Source organism: Macrosteles quadrilineatus, unplaced genomic scaffold (assembly GCF_028750875.1).
Source record: "Macrosteles quadrilineatus isolate MER2022 unplaced genomic scaffold, UCM_ALF_1.0 Scaffold_1__1_contigs__length_201487025, whole genome shotgun sequence".
In the NCBI taxonomy this organism is placed as follows: Eukaryota; Metazoa; Arthropoda; class Insecta; order Hemiptera; family Cicadellidae; genus Macrosteles; species Macrosteles quadrilineatus.
Window position 1 is genome coordinate 182,229,722 of NW_026542594.1, and position 23,948 is coordinate 182,253,669.

The following is a 23,948-nucleotide window of genomic DNA, read 5'->3' on the forward strand; positions in this document are numbered from 1 at the left end:
ATACATCATGGTCATGGTCATGGTCAATACACTCCCCTACTCACAATCCACATTTCACTACCAAAGCTGTTTTACAACTCAATCAAGCGATTAGGCTACTTCTGTTAAGAAATAAGGTAAAATAAACAAAACATTTGGCTGGTCCTTTTAGGGATACTTATAGCCAATCATATAATTACGCTAACAGCCTTTGATAATGCAGCAGCAGATTGCACCGAAACTGGTTTGCAGTAATTTGCATACCTAGGATACCAAGTTTTCAAGGCCAATCGATTGACCTTGATTAGAAGAAAACATTTGATTGTTTTATTGAACTATTGTTAACTGTCTTTGTTCTTGCAGAAATATTTTATATTCCTCCAAAATATATTTTGCCACAGTATGTGATGGCATCTTCAGGGAGACGGGAAGTTCTATTTATACATTACAGTATATACACATTGTTCTTGTTCTTGCCACTGGGAAAATACATAAAATAATTTGATTGGTACCAACTACCAAGGATGATTCATTATTTGCTTATTTTCTATTGTGAATTCTATTTTGAAATCATAATATTAAATTTTCTCTGTCACTTTCATTATCATCAGTTTCATCATTTAAGATTCATACATTTTTTAATTGAGTTGTCTCATTTAAGTTCGGTATTGCAAATATGACTTATAAATCTTCAACTTTATTCAGAATTCAGCCGTATATGAGGAAAAGCGTTTGAAAATAGAGTAAAGCCACACTTACCAGAATTAATTTGAATTTTTATTAAGAAACGTCTTAATAAAAATTCAAGCAAATTCGGATAAGTGTGGATTTATACTCTATTTCTATTTTGAAACGCTTTTCCTCATAATACGGTTATGAGTAGTAGTGTGTAGAGACACACAATTTACTTTTAGTTTTAGTCTAAAGTTATTGTACTGTAAGGAAACAAAATGCAAACTTATATGGTACTTTTTATTTTTGCTTTCTTTTTTTGCCCTCGTTGATGACTGTTAGATTCAACTTCCAGCCTGACATTTGGGTGTTACCCTGCAAAAGTTTGTAAAATTTTCATTTGAATATTTACAATTTTGTAGACCTATGTACATATGAGAAAAGAAGCAAAAACTGTTTCATGACATCCAAAAAATTTACGTAAAAATATACTTTGAGCCAATCCTGTCTACCTTGCATAACTTATTATCCATACAAGAGCTTGCAAGCCTTAAATGTTCTCTCGTTGTGACTTGAAGGAAAAGAGGGCACGTGTCTTGCTCGCCATTATTGGTATGTTACCTCATGAAAACCTACTACGGCTACCACTCCTTCGGTAGCTCAACGACTGACAATTCATTGCCTCTTGTCCGCTTGATCCAAACGAGTTCTAAGTTCTTCAGTAAACTGGAATTTTGATTGTGCATTCTACCATTTATAGTAACAATTGCAATCTACCGTCTCCATAAGTTCTAAATGGTCAAGATAGTTAGCTTTGCTGCAGCAATTAAATTTAGTGTATCAACTGATAATGACTAAACCGTTTGAAAATGGGCCAATAAAAATTTTAACAGCTGATTTTAACTTCCAGGAATTCAACATTTGCGGCAACCAACTGTTGTATTATTTATACACTAGAGGTCGCCCCGAGGTCGAAAACTCACCAAAAATACATATTGAGCAAACTTCTCTATTTTCACCCCACGCTGTAAATAAAACATGTGATTTGAATTTCTTCAATTTAATTTGCTTTATATTTTGTTCTTATTTTGTCACCAGCATGGCAACCCATTAAGCCCATGTAATTTTTTCATTTTTTGTTCTTATTTTTAATACTATTTTAATTTATAAAGGGACTCTGCACATATACAGGCAAATATCTTTCTAACAGTACTGTATGCGTAGATTTTCCCTGCAATGCACAGGAGCTGAGAAAAAAGGTTTTCAAGAAACATACTTGTCTATTAAATATATAGACTTGAAAATACGACTTTACAATTACAATTCCTCCAACTTTTACCGCTTTTACCAGTCCATTATTGTGCATTTTACTATAGCTGTAGATTTAGTTGATTTTTATGGATTGTTTAAAAGTGTTTGCGAAGAAAAATAAATGTTCCCTATTGTTCTTACCATTGCCGTATGTTTTTACTTGGCAGCTAACTCTAACTGTTATGCACTTCTCATGCAAAGCTAAGGAAATTCAGAAGAGTTTAAATCAATATTTGAAATTTCTGTTTCTTCAAGTTACAGATGTGTGATTGTACTCAGATAGTTGTAATTTTTTTAGTTAACCTAAATCCTAGTTAACTTATGTGTTAACACATTTTATGGCAACTATTTTTATGATACAACAACAATTAAGTCCAATATTTTGATAAAAGAGATCAACACAAACTAAAGTTTTGGTGAATTTTTGGCATTGTTTTTGGCAACAAAGCACCCTCTAGACAGTTTCCATTTACCACAGAGCAGTAAGGGACATATGATACACTCCATGGTATACTTAAGTGGTGTTCTAGTGCTGAAGTCTAGGGTAAAGTATCACACCTTCTTCATGCACTGCAACGGTCACGGGCGAGGAAGACCCTGTACTATAGGAATTTCCGCACAGTGCTCTTCCTTGCTTGTCACAAAGTATATTGCCATCCCAGAGGTAGCTGAAAGCACACAATTGTCCCATAAACGTGTTTCCTTCTGTACCTTACATTCCCTTTGTTTTCAGACTCGATAGAGAAGAGAGAATCCAACGAGAAGCGTGTGGTGTGCTACTACACCAACTGGAGCGTCTACAGACCTGGCACGGCCAAATACAACCCTCAAAACATCAACCCTTACCTGTGTACCCATCTCATCTACGCCTTTGGAGGGCTGGACCGCGAGAATGGGCTCAGGCCTTACGACAAGTACCAGGACATTGAGCAAGGTAAGATTAAAACTGTTGTAAATATTAATTTATATTTTTGAATATTTTTTTAAATCTTTTGTGTAGGCTATTAAGGTTTGACTAGAGGTCGTCCAGTGGTCGAAACTCGACCAAAAATATTTAATGTACAGACTTCTTTATTTTCATTCCACACTTTGAATAGAACATGTGATTGGAGTTTCTTCCATTTGTTTTGATTTTCTGTTTATATTTCGTTGTTATTTCGTCAGCATGGCAACTCATAATATCCATGTTAAATTTTTCAAAATTTTAAATTCATTTTTTGTGCTTATTTTTGAGCCTATTTTAATTTATAAAGGGATTCTGCACACCTACAGGAAAATAGCTTTCTAACAGTATGCGTAGATTTTCCCTACGATGCACACGAGCTGAGAAAAAAGGTTTTAAAGAAACATGCTTGCCTATTAATATATAGATAGATTAGAAGTGTATTATGGTTTTAGATTGTTTTAAAGTTAAGTGGTTTGAGTGATTTTTTACACAAGAGGGATGTGATATCCAAGAAATAACTGATGCAAATGAAAAAAAATTCTCTAATAAGATTTCTTCAATTAACTACTGGCAATAGTCAAAACCTTTAGAATCTATCTTTGAGAAACTAAATTAATATCATTTAATTACATTTTGAGTCGAAATTTATTTCCATCTTTTACCCCAACCTAAAAACGTGTATAGTGTATAGTGTTTGAAAGACTAATAATTTCTATGCTTTATTTTATAGTTACTGTAGGAAAAATATAATGTTTAACGCGAGTGCAAAGTATACCATTGCTGCACTCGAGAGACTTCCCACACTCGCCTGCGGCTCGTGCGTAGATAGATATTCTACATTTAAATTTGTTTAAACTATGTACTCATTGTTCTTCGGGCTTAAAAAAACTTTACCTTAACCATGTTGACACTTACACCTAAGGTTTTCAGCCTCGCCAAAGATGTTGGCGTTTTTTGATGGTAGTTGTTTTACAGGGTAAGATTTCTCAACCGTTCGTCTTATCATCGAACCTGGAGTACCAGGTTATACCTGTCAATTTTTATACGACTCTTCATTCACAAAGACTACTATAGTAAAGAAAGGAGGACTTACGAGTACCTACTGTTGGTATTTAGCTCTCAATGTTTTCAACTCAGAGCACATTACACTTCACTACCACAACAGAAAAGGACATTTAAAAAATATCCTCCTTTTCCAGGTGGCTATGCGAAGTTCACCGGACTCAAATCCTACAACAAGAACCTCAAGACGATGTTGGCCATCGGAGGATGGAACGAGGGTTCTGCGAGGTTCTCTCCTCTCGTAGCAGACGACGAGAGAAGAAAGGAGTTTGTCAAGAATGTAGTAAAATTTTTACGAGTAAACCACTTTGATGGTTTGGACCTGGACTGGGAGTATCCTGCCTTTAGAGACGGAGGGAAACCCAGGGACAGAGACAATTACGCTCAATTAGTGCAGGTAAACAAAAAATAAATAAGCAATTATTTTTACATACAATATTGAACTATTACTATTACATGTGAGTTTCATAGATGCACATCTATTACAGCAAGATCCTTTTGTCCAAACATTATATGGAAGTTCTGGGTTTTTGAATCTGTAAAGGAATTCGTAATACTATAAGTTCCATAAAACCAGAAGCCAAAAAGCGGTCATGGTACCGAACTTTAGACCTCCAGTAGCTTGGCTTACACACACAGTCCTTACCTATATTGTGTTTGCCATTTGAGCATAGCGCTATACTGTAGATATTTAGATTGGGAAACATTATTTCAAAGGCATCCTGTTAATTTTATTTATGCATATCAATTGGTCAGCCATTCAACTATATTCAATACCAGTCATGATTTTTTTACATTAATTTATATTTAACATTTATATTTTTCCAACAGTTAAATTTATGTAGGTATTTTAATTCATGTAAATGGTGTTATAAGTGGAAATTAAAGAAAAATGTACTATATAAAATGACTCAATTTAAATTTTTAGCTATTTTTCCTCATAAGACAGCCTTTTTAAAATCGGCACCCTTCTAACCCCATTTTTAAATGACAAAGAACACTATAAATAAAAACCAGCTGATTCAATAAAGCGGAAATATTAACAGCTGATTAAACCTGTAATGATTTATCTCATGTTCTGTAGGAGCTTAGAGAAGAGTTTGACAGAGAGCATGAAAAGACGGGAAGACCACGGCTGTTGCTGACGATGGCGGTGCCAGCTGGCATAGAGTACATAGACAAGGGCTACGATGTTCCCAAACTTAACAGGTACAGTAGGCTAGTGAAATTTATTGAAAAAAATTTAAATCCAAACAAACCTTGTGTGGTCTTTGTGCAATCATACAGAATGAGTTTCTCTATTTTATTTATTTCTTTGCCATCTTTTAATGTGAAGAACATTTATCATTTGAAAAGCCACAAGATGTTTGCAATATTGGTTATACCAACCAATCAGAAATCTATTTTGAGGTTGGGATTTTTGGATACATTCAGATGAAGAAGGTACTCAGGATTCTAAATTTGGTAAGATTTTACATTCAAACGATATCCTTACATAAGCAGACAAGGGAGATAATTCTTTTGGCCGTCATCCTCTCTTCCTCACCAAAAGTAAAACACATGTAAAGGAATAAAGGTATTTTATCCTTCAACTTCCTACCAGATCCCTCCAAAAACTTTTACCACTGCTTTTTTAAAATTGGTTTTAGCCTCATCCTTCCCTACTCACAGTCCAATAGGTTTCGTACAAAGCGAGAAATCTCTTATCAAAAATGCTGTCTCCCTCTTACTGTTAAGAGCTATTATTTTAACCTTCTCATACTACTATTTTAGCAAGCACATAACTCAAAAAGTAATTGAAAACCACAGCTCTTTTTAGCGAATTTCCCTATAGGGAAGTAGCTATTACCGTAGGTCTCATGGTAAGACCTAAGCCCGGGACCGATTTACTTTTTCATTTTGATGTCCCCAGAGGCCAAAAACACCATTCGTTCAAATTTTTATATATCTATATATAGAGAGATATATATAGATATATATATATATATATATATATATATATGTGTCCATCCGCACGATAACTTGAGTAATTTTTGTCCGATTTTGATGAAATTTGGTTTGAAGGTGTAAGGCGGGATAAACTTGAATGAGTTCGCGAACCAGCATGATCGGACTATGGGAACGGGGGTTTATGGGGGGTTTTATGGGGTAAAAATAGGTTTTTCCCACTTTTGACTCTAAAAACACCAAATTTCTAAATTTCTTTTCAAACCATTTTGTAGAGCTTAAAAAAACAAATAATTTAGTATATTGAAGCGTTATTATGCGCCTAATTGTTACGGAGAAAATTCAAAAAAATTGTAATTTTAAAATTCCCATGTTATTCTTATGGAGCAGAAGTCAACTGTTGTTGTAGTTTGCTTGTTTATGAAAATATTTTAATCAAATTTGGAAAATACATTAACTTCTTACTAAACCACAGTACCTTTTAACATTTTAGATAAAAAAACTTGTTTACCCTCCCTGTTGCAGCAAACCTAAGTACTCATTAAACTAATTCTGTTTAAATAGGGAATAAATGTGATATTTTTAAGGAGACATTTTAGTTTAAATCCAATCAGGCAAATGGAAATTCGCTAAGTCTGCAGGTTTGCTGCGGCGGGGGTATTTTATTTAATGGTTGTTGTGATCACTATAATAATTATTATGCCCATTAATATATAGATAATTACAACTACGGTTTTATATATAATAATTTCATTATGGCAGAGCTCTCTTTGGGATTGTTCTCTCAAAAAGGATAACATAGATCAAATGTTTGGATGCTGTCTTGTGTGTGGTGTGAAATTCACCAAGAATCGAAGAATCTCTTTCATTTCCCCTCAAATACTCGTATTAATTGTCAATCACCTCATATTCCAGGTATTTGGACTTCATGAACATCCTCAGCTACGACTATCACTCAGCGTTTGAGCCGGCTGTCAACCATCACTCTCCGTTGTTCCCTCTCGAGGAGGACAACGAATACAACTTTGACGCTCAACTCTCCATTGTGAGTTATTGTAGTGAGTACGCTAACCATTTGTTGATGTTCAGGGTGAATCTGCTCATAAAAGAATTTTAAAGGAAGCAAAGGTAAGATAAAAGTTGAATAAAAGATACCTAAATGGTACTACATTTTTAAACGAGAGTGAATTACTAATTCAGTGTGTCAGACTGAATCTTCATCATTTGCAAAATCCCAAAAAAATACTATATGAAAGATGAAACACATTGGTAATTTTTTTAGCTATTTAAGAAACCTTTAGTTTAAAAAAATAAAAACAATCTCATTTACTTTTAAAGAAAAGCAGACCCACATTTTTTTGTATATGTATCCCCAATATATTGTTATCTTACATGGTGAAATTAACACTATATCTAAAGACTATTGTTTATTACATTAAATTTTCAAAAAAAAATGCCAATTCAGTTTAAGACTTTTTAAATAACTTTAGAAAAATAAAACAGGTTGGTTCATGATCCAAAGAAATGGGCGGAGCAATAGACGCTTTTGTCTGGGACATTGTTTTGGTCATTCATTGATGATTACATTCATGGCAAAATAATCTATCTACCTTTTGTTTAAAGACAAGCTATTTTATTATTGGGTCCGTTTTTGCAAACTCTATTTCTTTTCCAAAGCGCTTTCTTTAAGTATCTTGCAAAAAGTTATACATGTATAAAGATAAAGATTTAGTTATTGATATTTAGTAAAGGGAGAAAGAATTTATACACAACTGACTTATGGCACCTAAGAAAATATTTCAAGGTAGTTTAATGCACGCACTCAAAAAAATTCACAACACAATCTTGATGTTTCACCCCTACAAGGGCTTCTTCAGAAGAAAGATTGCCAATTGCCATTAAACTTCTTTCTTCTGAAGAAGCCCCTTCCTTGTAGAGGTGAAATATCAGGTTTATTGTGTTATGAAATTTTGTTTTGCTCTTTTAACTATATAGTAAGCTACCTCAAACTCATTTCTTAGGTAAGTTAGTTGTGTATCCATTCCTTCTTCTACAATGTATTCCTAAGCCAAGTGCTTTTTCCTCCAAAAACATTTGAATCTGTATTGATTTCATCCTCTTGCCGTAGGACTACACAGTGAAGCACTATCTGAAGCTGGGAGCTGATAGGGATAAGCTGGTGCTAGGTATCCCGACCTATGGCAGGTCCTACACGTTGTTTAATCCTGACAGTACGGACATCGGTGCCCCAGCCGATGGTCCAGGTGAACAGGGCGACGCTACGAGGGAAAAGGGCTACCTTGCATACTATGAGGTGATTCATTAGACTATACTATTAGCCTGTTGAAACTCCTAGACATTCCATCTCTATGTTAAAGTTGTCGCCAGTTTTTAATGAAAATAATAGTTGATGTGAGCCACCGACAGATTGTGCTGATTTAAATTACTGTACAAATTTTTTCAAAAGAAAACGCAAACTCTTACCAAGTCAAACTAATGGAATGACTTATTGTGAGCTAAAGCAACTGTTAATGATACATCAACTTGGTCAGCAACAAAAAATAAGTTAGGAAATAGAATATTAGTCACTGTTGCATTCTGTGACTGGCTCACACAACTATTATATTTAAAAAAGAAATAATGGGCCACAATTAGTCTATATAGATGGGATGTCTACTTTAGTATCCCATCTAATATTGTCAATTTATAATCTTTGTCAATGACTATACAAAGCTCACTTCATGTATATTTGACAGCTTCAAAAATTACTAAAACTATACAAGGAAGTGAACGTACTTTCTCTTATCAAAATTGATATGTATCTGGCCCCCCAGTTACTTTTGAAGATCAAGTAAATACTTTCTGCCTCTTACGTTCTAAAGGCAATAACTTTTACTTTTTTCCACATTAATTTTGGAGAGGAAACTGATTTCTTACAATCTTAACAAGTCAATTATATGTTTAATGTAGTGTAAAATTTGCTCAATAATTTACTATTTTTAAGTGTCCAATGTAAAGGATATGATTTTTTAAAATCTAAGTTTGATAACTGTTGATTTCCAATTTTACAAATATGCAATGGCTTTTGTTTAGCCAAAAACATTACCGGTAATTCTATAAATTAGCCAACAACATGTTATTCAAATTTTTAAAAGGAAAATTACGATTTTCTCATTTTTGTGAACCATTTGTGCTATATCATAGAACTTTATAATTAAAAATACCTTCAAAATACAATTATTTACTGATGCATACTTTAGTAAGTAACCCTGAACTCACTAAATCCTGAAAAACTCTTGTATGTTTTTTTCTTTGTATACATCTACTTTAAAATTAAAGCGACATTACTCGCTCCATCTGTAAGCACCTAAGTTAAGGTATGCTATTTGAAGTTTATCTCCTTATTAATTCTTTTTCTATTTTACTAACAGATCTGTCAAGCTCTTAAGGACGAAGATGACTGGACCGTTGTACAGCCTAAGCCAGGAGCCATGGGACCGTATGCTTTCAAGAATAACCAATGGGTTGGATATGACGATATGGATATCGCTAAGAAGAAGGTTAGTTGAGTTAGAAATTTACATACCATGATAATGTCTAAATTATACATTGTCCAATATTTAAAAATTTTATTTTGGTATCATCGCAAAAATGTACTATTTTTAAGAATAACAGTCAAACAGTTTTATGGTAATTATTCCAATAAGAAATCCAGAATATTGGTATGTTGCTAGCCTATTGGTTAGAGTCTCGGATTTAGGAATATTTAATATTTTCCGCAGTTAAAATTTTGTTAAAATTTTTAAATAAGGTCAATTTGTTTTGATTCAAGTAATTTCTAGCAAAAATGTTAACATAAATTATATTTTACCTTGTTTTTGTACCAGTTAGTGATGAAGTGAATTAAATTTTTAATGCTTTTGTTGTACCTGTACAAAAGTGTTCAAAATAACCAATATATTTCATTTAGTTTGGATGTTTGTACATAACATTTATATTATTTTCAATGTTTTAGTGTGTGTTTATTAAAGTTTGTTTGATGAGTTTACAGATTATTTGATGGTTTATAGGTTGAAATCCACTAAAAGCAAAATCATAATCATAAACAAAGAGTGAACGTCAATCGTAATATATGGGATAATCGGTTGTACAGCCTGAAAATACCAATTAAGTAATATTACAGTATGTTATACAAGTTGTTATCAGATCGTAGGATGATAAGATGTAATCAATTGGAACAAGATGCAAATAAACGCATTAGCAACAATTTCGTTTGAGATAACACACATTTCACCCACATCAATGTGATCAAACAATTATGAGTTTTTGTGTCGTGCTTATTGCTTTTTTGTGTACTTTCGACTGCTTTACCAATTGCCAATCTACCGATGGTGGATGTGTCAATACAACTGATTCTCTCACACCTTATCTCAATAAACGATACGAGTTGGTGGAAAGCGATGAAGACAATTTCGAAGACTTGATGGAATATCTCGGAGTAAACTGGGTGATGAGGAAAGCTGTAGTGCTCGCTAAACCTATTATCGAACTTAAACTTAACGAAAACGCCACTGAATATACACTATCTTCGGAATCATTCTTCAGAAACATGTACACCACTTTCCAACTCGGAAAAGAATTTGAAGAGAAAACTCCTGACAATAGATACGTTTTGTCAAAATTTACAGCCGATGGAAATAAACTAACACAAACTCAGCGAGACGAATGGAATCGGATAACGACAATCACTCGTGAGTTTTATTGTGACAGAGCAATCGTAACAGCTTCGGTGGATAACAAGTTTACGTGTTGTCGTGTTTACAACGCTTTGTGATATTGTGTTCCTGTTGTAGAATATTGTGTGCCAAGTGTTATTTTGTGTCATATTTTCACTTTTCTACATTTAGTTTTCAGGGTATGAGAAAATACATGTTGTCTTAGTTATTTTGTGTCTATTTATTTCTCATGTTTACTGTATTTATTAAATGTTTAATTTCTTTAAACTTATAAGTCATATAAGTTAAATTTCAACTTGACAACTTTACTATTAGTAGGTACTCATAATTATGTTACAAGTATATTAGGACCCTTATCAAACACACACAAAACCTGCATTGTAAATTCTACTATACATACAAAAAAAGCGTATCTAAGGTTTAAATTAGAAGTTAAAATTGTTCACGTATGTATTATAAACTAATTTAGCAGGAGCTGATGTGAAGACATATATTTATTCTGTTAGTCAATAATGTGAATTCTTATTTTTTTACTACAACTGTTGATGAATACTAGGATATATATGTTGAAGCCCAAAGTGACAACTCATAAAACTAATTTTTTATGTTACACATTGCATTGAAGAAGATACCAATCAATAAAACATTATGACGAAATGTCACTGATTAAAAACAGTTTATTTATGTACGTTCAGCTACCACAGACTGCATTGCACAAGATACAACACTACGAAATGTCTCTTTTTTATTCTTGAATGTATGGAAAGTGTCATACAACTTTGACAATATGGAATATGGACAATGAAATATGTCATTTCAGGGTCCGTGCAGTATAATTGGAACTTTGTTTTCTATTTCCGCAATACATCAAAACGATGACCTGCTTTTAGAAAAGTAAGTAAATCTCCCGTGAATGTGTTGCTAATCTGTTTTTAGTATAAACTACAGTAACACAATACAATAAAATAAATCATTAATCTAGTCGTGTTCACGTCCCATGTTCCAACTTAATAATATATATCCGATGGAACTTGCAAAAGGTGTATTTCTGAAAACTACTTCCTTGAGATTTAATTATCACCATTTAACATCAAAAACTCTGTTGAACGACAACAACTCTGTTTATTGACCTATTCTGTTTGATAACCAGAGAGGCGCTGATTTCATTTTAAAAGTAGGAATCTTTCTAATTGGTTCAACTTCAAAACTAAAATTTGATGTGTTTCATCAAAGTGTTAAAGTTTCTTTCATAATGTCTCTGGCATAAACACATGCAAAACAAGTATCAAAGCATACAAAAAAAATTTCACCTATCCATCACTCATTGTTCATTCGTATTTGGATTTAAATACACCCATTGTGTCCTGATCATCGTTGGTGATATGGTCAAATTATAAATATTATATATATTGCCAATTGAGATAGGTACCTAGGTCACTAACGTACTTAGGTGTGTATTTTAACCGAAATATGAGTGAGGATGAGCGTAGAATGAAGTGAGATGACTCGTGTAATTTTGACACTGACTAAGATCAGCTGCTGAATAGAGAGACTTTTAGCTTTTATTCAACTAGCACTTTTCAACTCCCCAAAAACTAAACCGCCAAAAGTGTTCCCTTACAGTGGAAACTTCACAGCTACACCAGCAGGAAAAAAAAGGTATAATTTGAAGTTTTGACTTGAAACTTGTTTCTCAAAGCTTTCTCCGTCCTCAGAGCCAGTACGTGAACGATCAAAGCCTCGGAGGAATCATGTTCTGGTCTATTGACAACGACGATTTCCGTGGGAAATGTCATGACAGAGCGTATCCTCTGATAGAAGCAGCCAAGGAAGCACTCTACGCTTCCTCTGGGTGAGTTTGAATTGAATCTTAGGTAGTTTAAAAATAAAGAAAAAAATATGAAGATGGTAGTCGATTGTTAAAATTTGCTGAAGCTACAAGCATGTTATTAGTTTGTACAGCTTTTGTTTAAAAAGACAACTTAAATTGCAAATATCAAGGCTCACATTTTGTTATCCCTGTTTTCTTTACTTCATTGCCAATCAGCAGATATGCATTTTGTACAGTTATTTGAGTTTTAGTGTTATTTAGAACTTATTGTGAATAAGACTCAACACGTTCTCAAGACATGTTGTATATATTCAAGCTCAAAGAGATATGTACGGCTGAGTAGCTGAGTGGTTTAAGTGCTCACCTAACAATCGAAACGTCGCTGGTTCGATCCTGAGCAAAGTCAGTAGCTTTTTGATGGTTTGAAACTAGACCCAGCTGTTGCTGATCATTGGGCTTTAAATAAATTATCCTGAATGATGAAACAGTTGAGCTTAGTCAGTAACAAAGATCACTCTCTACACACATCCTCTACTCATATTTAGGTAAAAATATCCCCCTAGGGGGCGTCCCCATCTCAATTAATTGTTAATTAATTAATATTGATAATTTTACATGAATTAAAAGTCAATCATTGGTTTTATACCAAGAAAGGTTTAAAATTAGGTTTTCAGGTGTGATTCCACTACCTAAAAAATCATCTGTGCATAGATTTAACAAACATGGTAACCGGACCTAAAATCAAACGTTGACCTAAAATACATACTCTATTTAGTTTTTACAAACACAACACAACCACGTTGAGTCTTATTTACAATAAATTCTCAATAACACTAAATAATATATTTCTACGCAACAATGCTTATTAGCTGATAGGCAAAAAAGTTAAGAAAACAAGGGATGCTAACATATGAGCTGGTTTTGTCATTAAAAAGTGTTTGACAGTTGTTGAAATGATTTAATTTCCGTTGAAATAAACACTCTGTTGTTGCTACTCTTGAATCACTATGTATTCAGTTTAAGTCACCTAAATCAGGAATTTTCATTTCAGGACATCCAACAACGTTGTGTCTAGTTCCAACAAGAAAGAGAAGACATCTGGGTTCACAACACCTAACAGAAGAGTGACAAAACCATCGAAAAGTCCCCCAAAAGTCTCTCGGACTACAACAACTACGCCTTCTCCCCCTTCAAAGGGACTTACAACCCCGGAACCTCCAACCACTCCTGATCCTGGCAGCGGTATGTTATTGTTAACATCTCAATAGTAGTGAAAAGTATTTTTATTTGATAATCTTGCATTATTCAGGGTTAATCAGACCACCCATATACTTTAACGGGATATACAGCCGCTTGTGTAACTCGCTGATCAGGTATACCAATGTTTACCTACTTCTAGAATAGCTAGGGATCTGAAATTTTTGTGGAGGTCCTCTCGGTCCCAAACCAACCATTAAATCCAAAAAGTTTAAAAGTTTTTAAACAGCTATAGCCCAAAAACAGTAAGAGCTAGCAAAGATTTGAAAGAATTTTCATGGTCAGGAATTGAATTTTCAACAAGACACCCTAAAGCGTATTTCGAAAATCGCACTCCTTTACCTTTAAAAACGCCCTACTTCTAACATTTGTAAAATTTCTTGGATTTTCAATCTGTTTTAAATTTTTTAAATTACTTTTCGGCCATATCATATATATGTACTTTTAACCCTTTGCGGTTGAATAGTATAGGTGTAGTATAGTAATAGTATAGGTAGTATAAGTCGCCACCCGCTATTTTCCAGACTGCTCAAAAATGGCGACCTGTACTCACAAAATAAAAATTCATAAAAGTGTATCTTTGCGGTCAAATTGCGAGTATAGGTCGACAGGCGCCGTTTTCCCGACTGCTCGAATGGCAACCTATACTCCCCGAAAAATGGGAAAAAATCTACTTTAAAGGGTTAATGTTCCCAACATTGAAAAAAGTACCTAAAGTGACATTTTAAAATTCTAACCCACTAAAGCCATCCGTCTTCACCTAAGCCATCCGTCTCTAAATTGTTCTCTTGGTCTTCTTTACTCTAAAGCTATTTTCCTAGGAACTCCTCAACTGTCCAAACCATTTTGTATTGTTTCTTTACTCTCTCTTTTAATCTAACTTCCTTTAACTGCATACTTTTGCATATTATAAAGTTAAATGAAGGTGGCAAGTATGGCTAAGAAAAAGAGTAAGTGATTTTGAGCTTTGAGTGATTCTTTGTTGATGTTTTTTAAACTGTATCTTAGTTATAGTAAGAAATAGAAGTTATATGATGAAAAATTATAGGAAACCAAATTTTCATAAGTTGCCTACTATTAATCTAGATACAATTGAACTACAAACCAATAACTTATATTTTAACGCTTACATTTCCATTATTTTTCAGACTTTGTTTGCAAAGACGAGGGTTTTTTCCCTCATCCACGAGACTGCAAGAAGTATTTCTGGTGTTTAGACAGCGGCCCATCCAACTTGGGGATTGTAGCTCATCAGTTCACTTGTCCATCAGGTATTTGTTTTGTTTCTACAGAACTCAAGACATTTAAAAAATAATTTAGAACATGTGATGGTATATTAAGATTTGAGAAATATTCATAAAAAAAATAATGATGGCTTAGGAAATTTAAAAAAATCTAATGATACTAATTCTAACCAAAACATGCCTTAATGATGAATATACCAAAACTCTCAGTGGTGGAAGTTGGGAGTTCATTGTTTTGCCCATAATCTCAATGCTATTCACAAAAGGCAACCCACTAAACCTTTGTCACGCTGTACATTTTTACAGCTATGTACCGGTACCAATAAATAATCTAGATTAATGCATCATTAACTTTTCGTGTTAACTTTTAGACTCATTCAAGTGGAATTGTTTTCTTTGTTTTGTCTAGGATTGTTCTTCAACAAGGCAGCAGATTCTTGCGACTACACAAGAAATGTTCTGTGCAACAAGAAGGATAAATCAGAAAAAACAACAACAGCTGCTCCAAAGACTACCGCATCAACTACAAAGTCCTCTGGAAGTAAAATCATCACTACAACTACTACTACCACTACCACCACAACAGAAGCACCTATCCCTGAAGAAGAGTATGAAGAAGAAGAAGAGGAGCATGAGCAGGAAGACCCTGAGGCTATTAAACAGCTGATCCAACTCATCAAGAAACTAGGTAGGTGCTATAAACTAGGTAGGTGCTACAAACTAGGTAGATGCTATAAACACTATAGTGAACAAGTTGATCACTCAATTTTTGTCGCCTAAAATTAACGATAAAAAAATTACCGATTGTAGAAAATTCATAAATAAAATCATTGGAAACTAAAAGATTGTATTTAAAATTTTTGAACACACTCTGGGTTATGGGATGTTGATATGACTTTATGTATCAAAGTTTTCACATCTTTTGTGAAACTTTCCTCCTGAATTTGTCTTTGTTTCAAGATTGTTAAATCTTATTAAAACTTGCTATATGGTATGGATATGAAATACATCATCATTATGACCCTTTTAACATTGATTATGTTATGGTTGTACAGGAGGAGTTGCAGAACTAGAAAAACAGCTGGAGGGAGCTGGAGCCAGTGGAGTGTCTACTCCTGCCATTCCTAGAAGTCTCTACAAGAAAGTTCTCACTCCCCAGAGACCAAGGTAGATTGGCAAATCCTTTTCTTACTGTTTTAAGAATTCAATAAAATGCCCAATATTAAGACCATCAAATGGATAGCTTATACCATAGACAAAAAAAAATTAAAATAGACCGACAGAATATATGCGGTTAGCATATATTCTGGCGTCCACCGCTAGTCGTGCCGTGTAGTTTTGGTGCACACCACTGCAGCGTCAAGCACTAGCAAGCGTTGCCATGACAAACTAGGGAGCCAGGGTTGCCAACTCCTGGAGAATTCTCCCGAATCCGGGGGGTAGGAGTTTGTTCCGTTATTTTACCCTGTTTTGAACATTTCCGGAGATTTTTTTTTTAAATTAGATTTTCCCTTAATATTACGGGATTTCAGAATTTTGTACTTTACCCATATTGAAAATTGGGGCATTTCCTTTGCAAGGGTGGTAGTGCTGGTTAGCAGACGGTGAGTCAACAACGGCAGCGAATTTACGAACACTGAGCACACTCCAGCGACACATTGTGGAACCTTCCTTTGTCAGTCTATATTTAATTATTCTTTTGTCTATGCTTAAACTAAAGTAACAAACTTTCTGAAAAGGTAGACAGTAAAATCTCTCACCTTCCTTGTCTTTCCCAGATGATTATAAATACGCTACCAACTATACATTATGTACAACAATACAACTATACAAGACTAGATTAATTCAGTAAGCCTATAGATAGAGTATTGGCAAATTTTGATATAAATGTAACTAAATGTTATTTTGTACATATTTTTGTATGCATATTTTGATACATTACTACAACATCATATAACAATTAAAATAGCAGTTTACTTTATGTCAGTTGTAATTTAAATTTATGCTGTGTACAAATAATAATTCAAAATTTTGACGTGCAGGTACCAGTCACCATACAGGAATGGACCATCTGGCCCGCAGAATGAAGGTTTGGCAAAGGAGGATGATGGTTCAAGCTATCGCAGAGACAAACCTCAATATGTCACTATTCGGAGGGAAAGGTAAGAATCAGATTAAGAAATAAACATCTTTATCGCAGTTTACGAGTGTTATGATTGTATTTGTACAAAATATGTAGAATGTATAAGTGATTTCAAGTATTTTTTTGAACAAAAAAGCAGGGTGAAAGTTATGACCGGATCTCACAGGAAAAATTAATCTGAAGCCTTGTTTTCAGGGTTGGTAGGAATAAAAAAATAAAGAAAGAGTATAATATTTATGTAATACAAACTATCAACTGCTATCCATCTATTATCAGGACCACGTAAGTTTGCAGTTGGTGGCAGCCAATCACAAGACAAGGCTAGTGTGACGTTGCCACATCGCCCGTTGACAACACTAATAAAAATATACTAAGCAATATTTTCAAATCAGCTGGTATTATTAGATTTGGCAACACCACACGGTTCTCATTGGTTCATTCGAAACCATATGGTAAATAGGCTCCTCCCTCAACTGCAAACTTATGTGGCCCCGACTCTAAATATATATATATATATGTATATATATTTTTTTTAATTACCAAAGCTTTTTATTAGGCAAAGTTAAATCTGTTTGCCTTTTAGCGAATTTCCCATATAGGGAATAAGCTATTACCGTAGTACTCATGGTAAGACCTGGACCCGGGACCGATTTTTTTTTTCGTTTTGAGGTCCCTAGAGGCCAAAAATAGCATCCGTTCAAATTCATATATATATTATATATATATATATATTTATATATATATATATTTATATATATATGTGTCCGTTAGCGCGATAACTCAAGCAAAAATGATCCGATTTTGATGAAATTTGGTACAAACGTGTAAACCTACGTTTATTCGAACGAGTTCGCGAACCAGCATGATTGGACCATGGGAACGGGGGTTTATGGGGGCTTTTATGGGGTAAAAATGGGTTTTTCCCATTTTTGACCCAAAAAACTTAAATTTTTGCAATTTATTTCCAAACTATTTTGTAGAGCTTAAAAAAACAAATAATTTAGTATATTGAAGCGTTATAATGCGCCTAATGGTTACGGAGAAAATTCAAAAAAATTGTAAATTTAAAATTCCTATGTTATTCTTATGGAGGATAAGTAAACTGTTGTAGTTTGCTTATTTATTAACATATTTTGCCCAAATTTGGAAAATGTTTTTATTTCTTACTAACTATTAACGTTTTACATAAAAAAACACTTTAACCCTCCCTGTTGCAGCAAACCTAAGCATGTGTTAAACTGATTTGATTTAAATAGGGAATAAATGTGATATTTTTAAAGAGACATTTTAGTGTAAATCCAATCAGGCAAATGGAAATTCGCTTAGTCTGCAGGTTTACTGCGGCGGGGGTATTATCTAATGGTCACAATCATCAATAAAAAATGCACAGCAGAGTTAGACAAGATTTATGCTAAATAATTTCTTTATCAGCATTGTGTATTAAATTACCTGAAAGCACAAAAAGACGTCAAACAACATTTGTATGGATATTATATTTACACTTATACTTTTTACTCACAAGACGGTAAATACATAAAAAAGATGGTAAGTGGTGATCGATTTCGATTGGACACGCCAATCATCATCAGACCCAATAGGTGAAACAAATTTTGTGTATTTTTTGTGCTTCCAAGATTTATACTTACCAACATTTTAACAATTTTATTATTTAGTGCAGGCTATTTTTTTATTTGTTGCCTTGCTTGCTTAGACCATCAACTGAAGCCCCAGAGGAAGAGAAAGTGGAAGTCGTAACTCCGAGTTCAAGGTACAAATACACCAGCATCATCCGTAACCGCCCGCCACAGTACGAGGTGAAGGAGTCAACTGAGGAGGAAGAAGAAGAACCAGTTGTCCGGGCCGGACCGACAACACCTCGATACCAGACTATTGAGCGATCCCGGCCGGCACAACCTATCAAAGAAGACGAAGAGGAAGAAGAAAGGTAAAAGAATAAAAGAAGAGAATAAAAGTTTTTGTGTTGCATTAATGTATTTAGCAGCCTACTTGATAATTACTGTATTATCATCTAGATATATATTTGACACTTTTCTTAAGTGTGTTAGGAACATAATTTGGTGACCGGAAGAAGCATTTTGTGGGCTGATGCCAAGGAAACAGCACTTATATATTATTGACTTTACTTGACTTGACTTTATCCTGATAGAAAATGTCCGTGATAATCCATCAAACACCATGTTATACCGTATTTTGTTACTTGAAACTTACCTACGTACCTACCTACACATCACCATTCAAACTGGTTCCAAATATAGATTAATGGCAACAATGTTGTTAAATACATCGTCCTTTGTAAATAATGAAAAATTAAAGAATTTTACAGTTTATAGTTTTAATTATTGGTCAACTCTTTAGTCCAAGATTGAATTTTTTATTTTTTTGAGTTTTAACAATGCATCTCATATACAACTAATGTATATTTGTTTCAGGTTTAAACCCAAATACTCAAGCATTCAACGGAACAGACCAACCACTGTCGAAGCCTTCATTGAGAGCACTACCCCCAGGTAGTAAAATATAGCTTCATGTTTTAACGATTTAAAAAAATACACTGGTATGCCAGCTATTTTTAACCTGAGTTTAATGGTTTGATTTCCTGAACTCAAGAAAAATGTCGAAATCTGATTGTAGGGATTTTGTATAAAATTAGAAAAAGTCTTGGTATTTTCTTAGGGCTTTCTTCTTATGAGAAGGATTAGCAGCACCGATGAATAAAAAATTTAAGATTTCAATATTACAAGTAAATCACTTTCAACAAACAGTGCTTATATTATTTAAGCCAATGTTTTGTAAGATACCCTACACTAGAGGCACCACTTTAGACTTTAGAAAGAATTTCACCAGACATGTTTGGGAGAAAATATACTTTAGTGAATGGTAATGCAACACTCATCAAATGTATTAAATATTTTGATCAAAACTTGTGTGGTAATATTTGAATTTTTGGATGATTTTGGCTTTATGCATAACCTTTTAAGTCCCAAAGTATTAAAAGGTTTAAACTGAAGGTAAAAATATTAAATTACTTAGAAGTAAAGTGTTATAAAATACTAAGGTTGTGTTGTGTTGGCAGGTATGTTACATTGAGGAGGCAGCGACCTCAATCGGAACAACAACAGGAGGAGTCAACAATAAAACACACAGGAGAAACAATAGTGATTGAACAAGAGGAGGAAATCAAACCGATAGAGATAGACGTTGAGGAACCGATACCAACTTCGGTCAGGCCTAAGATAAAGGTGAGTGAGGGTAAGCCAAACGTAGAGCAGATGGATGCTACGGCAGAGCCCTCAGAGAACAATACAGAAACACCGACGACCGCGACCACCGAAGCTTCAACAGTCTTTATTGTTACGCCGGAACCGAACACAATATACACAGAAGCCAAAACATCAACAGAACCAATCAGTACAAAACCTACCACTGTTCCATATCAGACATCGACTCTGACCAGTATAGTAACTGTAGTAGTTGAAGGAGCGACAGAAAGAAGAAGGGTACCGGTGAAAAATCTCAAACAAGCTTTAGCCGACCACGACTTACTAGCTAACACTGTTTCAGCAGATAAAAAACCTGTGGAAGGAAAGAGTAGCGTTATTGAAAGCACCAAGGAGATAGACCTTGAAGATAAGGTGGAAGAGAAGAATCGGTTTAGACCGATTGGCAACTACCGGGGTAGACCGAGGAAACCGATTGTAATCGAACCTCCAACAACAAAAGCTTTGCCTCTTTACTTGCAACGCAGGAGAACCACTACTGTGGCTCCAGATGTAAGTTCTGAAACTGAAGAAACTCAGACTTCTACCAAAGCTAAGCAGTTTGGACGATTTACTCCTAGAAATAGGGAGAGGGTAAGAGAAAGGCCGAGTTCTACTGAACCGATTGCTGTTGAAGAACCTGAAAGCTCTACTCCTAGAGCAAACCGATATCGAACATCAAGACCTACTACTGCGGGTTCAAGATTTACTTTCAGAGGTCGCACTAGAAGTACTACAGAAAAACCTGAGGTGGAAGACGGGTTAGAAGAAAACAAAACAAGAAATAAATTTGGAAGTAAGGATGAGCTGACAGATAACAATAGCAAGAAAAGGAAGTCCTATGGAAATAAGGCTAGTACAGAATCGGATTATACAGAAATCTCATCTGAAAAGCCAACAAGGCTATTTACTCGAGGTAGATTGAGAACAACCACCACAGAAAAAGCTTCAACTCCACTTGATGATGATGTAGCCACTCCAAAATCTTCAAGTAGGTCTCGATTTGTTATTAGCAGAGGGAGAAATCGAGAGTCAAGTTCATTGTCAACTCGACCTTTGCAATCTACAACTGAACAAAACTTTGAGTTGAAGAGTACAACTAGTCTATTCAATACTGGAGGCTCCAGATTTCAGATTCAAAGAAGGAGAAAGCCAAAGAACGAAACAGAGAGTGTTTCCCAGAAAACCACCTTAGATCAACAATCTACCACTGAGGACAGCTCAGTCAGAAGTACTAGCAGTGAAGAAGAAAAACATGAAATAATGATCTCTCAAGAAAACGCTAGTGTGAAACCAGGCCAACTTAGTATTAGTTACAATAGTACAACAGTATCAAATAATACAAATGATCTAGTCTCAATTCTCAACCTTGATAATTCTACCTCAACACCTAGTGTAAGTAAGATTTTAAATGAAACACGGATTAATCAAGAAGAAAATAACAATACTCTACCAAATGTTACTCTAGCAACCACTGAAAGTACTTCTGAAATCGTAAGCGCCGATGCAGTTACGAAAAATGAGTCTGTGACAACTGAGTCAATATTACTAAAAGGTGTTTTTCTGAATAATACAAAAGCAGAAATCGATAGTCAAAACCAATCATTAGCGGCAAATACTAGTAACGACAATGATACTTTTGACGACAATCAGTCAGACGGTGAAGTGTTGAATGTTATAGCTTCAAGATACAATGAGCAGTCTTTTACAGGTAGAAGGGGATCTGTTCGGTTTCAAGGAGCCCCTGTTACAGAAGATGTTTTAGGAAATTCAATACTTGAAAAAGAGAAGAAAGTAGTTACAGCTCCAAGTAGACGGAGAAAGATTGAAAGTCAGCGATCAGAGAAAAATCTGTCCACAAGCAAATCCGCTGAAGATACAGAAAAATCTTCAAGAAGACGGAAAGTTCTAGTCAGGAAAAACAAACCAAATAACACAGAAAAAGTTACTGAAACCTCGACAGAAACTGCGAGAAGAAATAGAGTCATTGAGGATAGGAACAATAATAGAGTTAGAAGTCGAGGATTTAGCACACAGAAGCCTGAACTTGAAGAATCAAGCAAAAAACAATCACGAATCTTGCCTAACAGACAGAGGAACGACAACGAAGATTCACTTGGACTTGTTTCTGAACACGAACTTACAAGAGTCAACTACAGTGGAAAAGATGAAGAGGTGGAGGGAAAAGATAACAGACGAAGAAAAGTAAAAGTTCTGAAAAGTATCAACCAAATTAACACTTTGGACAGCACTGACAATACAAGTGGAAAAAGGAAGGTTATGGTAATAAGAAAAAAAGTGAAAACTGATAGTGACGGTGAAAGAGTTCCAACTCAATCTAGACGAGGCTCAAACAGATTTCCAGAAAGAGACTTGAGCGATTTGGATACAGGAACATCTTTGTACGTCCAAAGAGAAACAGACGGTGAGTTTGATGTTTCCAGAGGCAGTTTTCCGAGGTCGGTGAAAGGCCAGCCATCAGAAAACTCTCTTACAGGGAGAGACACAAGAGGAAAAGTCAAGGCGTTTGAATCCCTATTTGATGACATCGTCGGAGTTACCGATGTAAATGAGGAGGCCACAGATGTTCCAGATGAGGTAGGAAGTTTTGTTTGCGGCTGAATGACAAAGATCCGCACGTTGTTTGAGTTCGTTGACTAATCTCTTCCCTCCTGTCTAACAGAGTGGCATGACTTGTACTCCTGTAACTGTTTCGGTTTAAGATTGTTATTAACAATGATTCTTGGAGCGAATCATTTGGACAAAACAGATTTACTACTCTGGTCCGAGGCATGGCTTAGTTGCGGCTTAGTCCATGCGGTTGAGTTGCTTGTTTGATATGGACAGTGGTGCATGCAACTGCTGGTCGACTAACATGTTTGCAATTTGTTAATTTGTTTGTTAATGTGTTGGATACGTTTACAGATTATGTTTTTGTGTGCTGCAGTGTTTCATGTGATTTTTTACTGCTTGGTATTACGGTTTGTATACTAACCTTTATTTGACCTCTTGAAAAAACAGAAGCTGTACAAAAATAGCCTTTGGATTTGTTCAATGTAATTAATTCCATTGTGTTCCCTAATTGCATTGTAAACTTGCTTGAGCTGATAGATAGAACCAATCGTTAAACACTTTAACCCTTTCAGTGCTAGGCCAATAATTCATATTTTGTAAGACTTTTTTGTTTGCCTTTTAATTCCATTACACGTTGTTGAATTTTAACTGTCATGTTGTCACTATTTTATTAATTAGGCTAATTTTGAATAATAACACAATAAGAAAATATATAAGAAAGATAAATCCCGGTATTTGTAGTAAACATCAAATAAAACTTAGTCTTTGTTGTAATTTTCCTGGTTTTCCTATAAATTTTTATGTTCTGATAGCATTATTTGAAACCGAAATCTCACAAAATCAAAAGACATATAGTTTACAATGTAATATTGAATTTAACCCTGATTTAGTTGGAAGAGGTTATTGTAATATAGCAATTTTAGGGAAACTAATGTTTTGCAGCAAAGTCTCAGGAACACATTTACTAC

The 23,948-nt window shown here is 34.6% G+C and overlaps 1 protein-coding gene across 2 annotated transcripts in view; it reads left to right on the forward strand.

Annotated features, from left to right (window-relative positions):
• LOC128991185 (mucin-2) overlaps positions 1–23,948 on the forward strand; it is a 106,412-nt gene that overhangs the window by 76,627 nt on the left and 5,837 nt on the right. The window contains exons 4-18 of one of the 2 annotated variants that reach the window (XM_054413968.1): positions 2,696–2,896; positions 4,108–4,367; positions 5,055–5,179; positions 6,833–6,962; positions 8,046–8,231; positions 9,349–9,477; positions 12,369–12,505; positions 13,536–13,726; positions 14,890–15,012; positions 15,395–15,673; positions 16,041–16,152; positions 17,028–17,147; positions 18,840–19,073; positions 19,579–19,656; positions 20,223–23,004. In XM_054413968.1, coding sequence (XP_054269943.1) covers positions 2,696–2,896; positions 4,108–4,367; positions 5,055–5,179; positions 6,833–6,962; positions 8,046–8,231; positions 9,349–9,477; positions 12,369–12,505; positions 13,536–13,726; positions 14,890–15,012; positions 15,395–15,673; positions 16,041–16,152; positions 17,028–17,147; positions 18,840–19,073; positions 19,579–19,656; positions 20,223–23,004 — 5,087 coding nt within the window. The remainder of the gene's footprint in view (positions 1–2,695; positions 2,897–4,107; positions 4,368–5,054; positions 5,180–6,832; positions 6,963–8,045; positions 8,232–9,348; positions 9,478–12,368; positions 12,506–13,535; positions 13,727–14,889; positions 15,013–15,394; positions 15,674–16,040; positions 16,153–17,027; positions 17,148–18,839; positions 19,074–19,578; positions 19,657–20,222; positions 23,005–23,948) is intronic. The other variant, XM_054413969.1, reaches the window with a different exon arrangement.